The 6,985-nt window shown below is 42.8% G+C and overlaps 1 protein-coding gene across 4 annotated transcripts in view; it reads right to left on the minus strand.

Moving 5' to 3' along the window:
• Positions 1-4,729, minus strand: part of LOC126556629 (voltage-dependent calcium channel type A subunit alpha-1-like) — a 17,473-nt gene extending 12,744 nt beyond the window's left edge. For all 4 annotated transcript variants that reach the window (XM_050212010.1, XM_050212009.1, XM_050212008.1 and 1 more), the window contains exon 1: positions 4,631-4,729. In XM_050212010.1, coding sequence (XP_050067967.1) covers positions 4,631-4,641 — 11 coding nt within the window. In that variant the 5' untranslated portion in view covers positions 4,642-4,729. The remainder of the gene's footprint in view (positions 1-4,630) is intronic.
• Between the last annotated feature and the right edge of the window lie 2,256 nt (positions 4,730-6,985).

Consider the following 6,985-nt stretch of genomic DNA (forward strand, 5'->3'; position numbering starts at 1 on the left):
ATTTTGAATAGCTCACTATATGTGCCATTTACTAAAAGAGACGTTATTCGAGAGCTTTGTGAACAGTCTTAATAATATTTAATACACATATGCACGCACAGCGCCTGAAGGACGCATCCTTCGTCGGTCCACTCATATCCCAGAAAGAAACGTTGCCAACATTCCGGATGATCTCATCAACCGACCGGCAGTTAAATCCTTACAGCTTGGCCAGGCAAAGCAGAAATCACATTTATTTTGCTTGTGACGTTTAATATGGTAACGAGTCAACGAAAGGTCTTTACTGTTGACGCATTGATACGTGAATGAAATATAACGAGTTTATTGTCTCATTGTTATACTTGCCAAACAGCGTGTATATCCATTGTTTGATAATTAGGTCACTAATATATGCACTGAGAAAATAATCCTAGATTGGATTCAATTCGAACGGAGTAACGTTTTATGGCGATCAGTGACGATTAACTGACATTCATTTCAATCGTCACAAATAATCACTCGATCCAGGTGATCCATCCATGAATGTTGATTGAAAGGAATAATCACTACCACTAAACAACTCGAAAATGGACCTCAAAACTACTAAAGCACACCACAAGATTCAAAGTAAACTTCAACTTAAAACAACACACCGTGTGCGTGTGCCCTTTGCAGCACCGACCAGCACGACGTTCGAAAGGATACTGGATGCTGGATGCTAATATCTTAATCGTAAAAGTTGCTTTCTTTCCTCGTCGGTCGTTATTGGTAAGGTGGAAAGGGTAAGCGGAGCTCCACGACCGTAAGCCGTGTGGCGACGGGATTTACCAAAAACGGCAAATATCCAAGAAAGGATATCGGTCACACGGCACGAGAGTCAAGTAACGTCCAGACGCTATCCTGCTGTGAGCCGAAGCTAGTGGATCCTTATGGCGATGGAAGATTACGTTCATCGGCGATACATGCACCGTTAGCTGGTGACTTTCGCATGGAATGTTAATGTGCCCGAGCAAGGCTACAGAGCGCGCACGAGAGAGGGAGAAAGCAAAACTCTATTGATCAACGATTCGAAGAAAACGACGTTGCAAAAATCGTTCAACAAGAGTACAGCGGATCATTGATGCGAGCGTTATCGGTGGTTTTTGGTTGTTAGCCGGAAGTATAAAAGATGTAATATTAATCTTCCGTTTGAAATATATTCTTAACGATTGGACCTTTCATAGGAGCTGCAGTGTGATGCTAATGAGCTTGGGAGATTTTTATCGATGGTTGATTAAAGTACGTGTGTTCGTGCCGTAAATCACTCAGAACAGAACTCTTGCAGTACTTAAGCTAGCAGCATAATGCGTAAGCAATATTTTTTATGTACGAATTATTTTTATCAAGCTTATCCATACTGTAAGGACAAACTAGAGAAGACGTACTGGAAGGAAAGACATGATTTAGAAAATTAAAAATCAGAATTTTACCTTGAAAAGTATCCAAAATAAGAATAGTTTCATTTAAGAAACCGGAGTCGTTTGCTTACGCTTCTCAATGAATAACATTCAATCAATCTGTATAACCACATGCGTTGAATGTATGCCAACCACATCAACATCATCATCATTACCGTTCCTGAGCATGTGCATGACAGTGCCAAACGTTATGGGACATTTAGCTTCTAAATCAAGCGGCCACTCAGCAAAATGTTAAACAAATAGACCGGTCGCGACTGCAGGCACGGTCCAAAACACCAAACCAAGCGGGGGAAAAGAAATCACCCTGATTAATGATTCATCAATCTTCTGTCAATTCGTCAATCTGGGTATCGCGTCGAACCCAGGTTAGCGTCTCACACTGCTTCAATCCGTGAAAGATGAATAATGATGGCGGCAAGCTGGTCACAAGGCCAATTTGGTGAAGCGTTTGGGAAGGAGGGAAGTACGGTGTCTACCCGGGGGTAATGGTAAATATCGAAAAACCCCGGTGGCACCATTCATCGACGGAATGGGTATTTTACTGAATGGCACAAAGGGCGGCGTGCGTCTGTCTGTGTGCTGCTACTGCTGGTACAGCTGCTTCAACTTTCCTTGGTTCCGGAAAGTGATGTCTGATGTTGTCTTGCGTTGTTTCCACTTGTTATTTCTGCAGGCGACACACAACACAGACAGCAACCAATGCACGAGGACGCTGGCACCGGCTGCCAGCATGGCATGATCGATAATGAAATGAGGAAACGGGGAAAAAACTTGGCGCAAGAAGGACGCAGGGGTGTTGGCACGATGTGTAAACATTTGCAGTTTTGTTTTATTGTCTCCCGTGCTGAGAGATTGTTTAGTTAGGAATTCAATTATCGAGCTGCTTCATTCATAGCGAACGGATTTGCATTGGGTTTCAAAGGGATAAATATTTAAGTCCTTTGAAGAGGAGGTTTTGTTTTAAACGTCAGTTTAAAAATTATGGAACGCCCAAAGGTCTGCAACTTTATGTGTGTTAACGGATTTAGGTACCCTTCAATACGTGGCGAGTATTTTTTATACTTAAAGCAGTCTCAGTAGCTATTTTAAAATCATTTTCACTAAAAATAATTGTGCAAAATTAACTCCTAAAAGCAAGCAACAGTATGCTCTCATATTTTTCTTTTGAATTAAATACTGAACCCTTGCTTGTGAAATTTAATAATAATCAAATAAATTATGCATTGCATACTGCCAGGAGTAAATACATAAATTTCTAAATTAATCCATAACAAAAAACCGTTGTCCCTTGACAACCTTCACTTCAGCACACGCTTCCATTCTTAAAAGGTCATCCACGTTCTAGAACAACCATCCATGGTTGGTCATTGTGATTGTCCGAAAAATTAAGCAACACAGCGCGGGTCCCAGAGGTGACCCAGTTTGCATGAGCACTTTTCATCGTGTGTGTTCGTGTATCAAAAATTCATTTTACATTGCATCATTTCAATCGCAATGATGAGAAGCTCCTCTTTACCACCGGGGGACCAGTTACAGAACACTTTGGGCAGCGGAAAACGTTGCATTCTACTTACTGTGGCAAATTGGGGAAAAGCCGAAGCTAGAAGGGAGTGAGGGTTCCGGCAAAATGCACTCATGAAAGGACTCTCTTTCAACCATTTCAAGGACAGGATGCTCTAGGGCAGCCAAGGGTTCCCAAAGTCATGATGGTGTTGTGTGTTTATATGGGTGTTTTTTTTTTTGTATCATCAAACACACACTTGTAATCTGGTTGTGACGTCAGTGATGACGAAAACATGAGGCAGTACGGCATCATGTTGCTTTTTTCGTTCTTGTTGCAAGAGTTCACCGATGGAAGAACAAATCCCCCTTCTGGTAAGAGAAGGAACGAGTGAAAATGAGAGAAAGTGAGAGAAATAGAGAGAGCAGGAGAGCGAGAGCGAGTAAGAGAGCGCAAAAACATAAATAAATCGAACAACAACTGAAGAACAGCACTCACAGAGTCAGGGCCAGAGATCGGAGCGTGTCATGGTTTTGGGTCGCACGCAGCATAACACCACGCTTTGGATCGAGCATAAAGATGGCTCCCCCCAATCGGATGGCGGGGTTTGGTTAAATTGGCTGGGTGGAAAGGCTGGAGACATAAAGACGCCAACCCGAACGAGACAGACAATCACCATTACGCTTTTCACACACAAACACTCTTACAAACCCTCGGCAGCGAAAGCATCCCTCAGCAGTTTTTGAGACGAAACCGACCTCATCACGGTGGATAGCAGCGCGCGAGCTGGTGGGTCGCTTTTCAAATTATAAACCACACATCGGCACGTTTGCCTTGGGGGTTTTTTGAAGCGATGCTTCATCTCCTCAGTCAGAAGTTGGTGAGCTGGTGCGTTGCGGTAGGCCTGACTGAGGCTTTACAGTGTTGGTCCTCGCGCAATTTCACGCACCGTGCGAGCAGCATAACAAACCGTGTTATTAACACACATACCACCACTCACCACGCTGAACGCGACTTGCTGCCTTGAAGGCTTGCCGAGCCTGAGCAGCCGAAGTTTTACTGCGAATATTTGTTTATCGATCGCAGCGGAACGAGAGCAGCTCGGTGGCTTTACGGTACGTGCGGCCGTTTGACTTTTACACCCAAAAAGGCATTCTGAGGGAGGGTGTGAAAGTGGAAAGGATGCCGGGAAACAAATAGCTCAATATAAATAAAATTAGTATCAAAAGTCCAAAGACCTGGTTGAGTGGTTGAGGCATAGAGCAGCTTGGGACATGCACAGGAGTAGGAGTAGGCAAAAAATGAGAAACGCTTCTATGAGGTAATGACCACGTACAAGAGCCCCTTAAGGACCGAACGCGACCCCCTAGAGTGGAAGCAATGTGAGAATGTGTAGCTCCCTGGAGAGGAGAGCAAGCGTTTTTTTTATAGAGGCAGCATTGAAAGTGAATTTAAAAAAAAGTGAATCATCATCTTTTTCCTCCACAAGGGCTTGATTTTACTCATTCGATGGAGGCGCCTAGTGACGCATAACTTATTTTGCGATCGGAAATGATGACGCCCGAAAAAGTAAAGTAATGGTCGATGACAGTCACAATTCAGTATGCTCGGGTATGTCATTTGACCCCTTTTCCCTCTCCATTCACTAATACTTAACGATGGCTCCGGTTCATAAGCGTTCAATACTCACGCACTGTACATTGGGAGGCTTCCGATGGGAGATCAGTGTCTCCGCACGTTTCACACGGTTAGTTTGAAAGTGGAATAAAACATTAGGCACAATATAGCAACACTATTACACCACCACCACCACCACCACCATCACCACCACCGGGGGGCCAAGATTTCTGCGAATCACCACAACGAACCACACAGCAGTAGCAGTACTTGGGGGAATATACAAAGCACGCACCACGAACGCGACCTGACGCTCCGTACGACTGATACGGCCAGCACTGGTGTGTAGTCATTTGGTGTAAGTTTTTGGTCACTCAGTTTTGCCGTGCCATGCTCTCCTGTGTCTTTTTTTTTTATTCTCGAAGAGGATCTCACCAAACGACACGAGGCACCAGGCGCCTCCATTCTAAACAACAACATTTCTTCTAGCGGGAATAATTCCACCTAGAAATTTCATGTGTACGTGCTCCTTTGTAAGTGTGTGTGTGAGAGAGTTTTTGAGAGCAAAAAAGCATTTTTTACCATTACCTACTTCACTATCAAGTGGAGAAAAAAATGATGGTGCTTGTAGATGTAAACGATGACGTGTGTTTTACAACAATTTCTCTCGCCTTCGCTCTCTGAGTTACGCTGAGCGACCGCACCACTTAATAACGATCTGGCTCGGTGGCGCCCGATGTTGGTGGTGAATTGTGCTGAAGATGTGTACGATAAATAAAAGTAAGCGAAACCGTTTTGCAGAAACACGTTCGGGCACGTTCGCTTTTCCAGGGGTAGGATAAAAACGGGGGCTCATTTCGTCATCAAGCCGCGTGGAGTGGAGAATGGAGAGCACACTCGACAAACGGATCGACAGCGGCGGTACACCCAGGATCTGTGGTACGACAGCATCTGAGCAAAAGGTGACCGATTACAGCAAGCACTTTTCAAGGCTCTCGAAGCGTACGGCCGGACATTAGAGGATGGGAATGGGGGAATACATTAACATTCATTATGCTCCAGTTGGAGCTTCGAGTGCCAAGTGAACTTAAAGGTGTTTTTAGTGAACGTGGCAAATGGCACGGTAAGCGGTGGAATTTCATCCCTCTTTTTGTGTTTTCGTAGAGCAACGCGCCCATCGATAGGGAAAAAAGTTTAATGATTTATTAAATTATGAAAATATTAAAATCAAAATGAAGTACCGTTCGTTCATTCAAGTGAAATTAAATATTGATGCTTCTTCTAAATATTGCCACCTCGATTTATCTTTTTCTAAGAAAATATTTGCGTGCTAACGACTCGCCTCAAGTCTGTTCGTAAATCAGCGAGTTCTGAGAAATATTCTTTACATATGAACGCACTGCGAAAGCGTTACGTGGCATCATGCACATACAAATAAGAATGCAAATTAGTTCGTGGTAAACCGGTGGCATATTTAAGCAGCTGCAGTGAATGCATTTTATCCGGTGTTTTTGCGTTAGTTGGTGCGACTGATGCGGCTTGAAAGCATTAAAATCTTTATGAAATAATTGTTTTTACTAGAAATTTATGTATCATTTTTTGTTCTTCTATTGTGGCTCATTCTTTATATAAACTTCTTGCTTTATACCACACAATATAATAAAAGTGTTTAAATAAATTTAAATAAAGTTTAATTATAAATAAATAAATAAAAATAATAAAAGTGATAAAAGTTAAGCTGCCATTTTTAACTACCTCACTACCAACAACAAAACAATGTGGAAATCCACAATAAAACAAAAAAAGTCTTTTTAAACGTGTCAACAATTTTTCCCCCCAATAGCATGACATATGATAATTTTGCAAGGATTGTTTTAAAGCACGCTTCTCAATCCATTCCCCTTTTCGTGCGTTGGTGTGTGAGATTCTGTTGATTTAACATTATAAGGCACGGTTCTGCATCGAACCAATTTGCATACCATTTCACAAACGTAAACATAAACCACGCGCGCACTGACCCAGTAACACCAATCAAAACAAAATGGAACAGGACTCATGCGCTAGTAAGAAGCGAATTGCTCGAACGCTGCACACCTCACCACACACAAACAGTTGTGAATTATCAAAATGAATTAATTTTGGCAAAAAATGGCAACATGAACGCCAGTGAGGGAATTGGTGCTGTTCAACAAGGAAAGATTTGTAAACAAATCACAATCCGATTCGTAGCGGAAGTGACGCCAGCGTTCAACCTTAACGCCCATCGAACGTCAAACGCTACCACAAGAAGCGCGCTCGCTTGCGTATGTGTGCGTGCTGGAGCAATGGTTCGAATGTGCGAATGTTTTGTCCATCAAGGAGCAACGTTAAATTAAAAGGAGAAGGTGAAAAAATTGGAAAAACCCTCGTTCTAGATGGTACGCTGTCA

Source organism: Anopheles maculipalpis, chromosome 2RL (genome assembly GCF_943734695.1).
Source record: "Anopheles maculipalpis chromosome 2RL, idAnoMacuDA_375_x, whole genome shotgun sequence".
Lineage (NCBI taxonomy): Eukaryota > Metazoa > Arthropoda > Insecta > Diptera > Culicidae > Anopheles > Anopheles maculipalpis.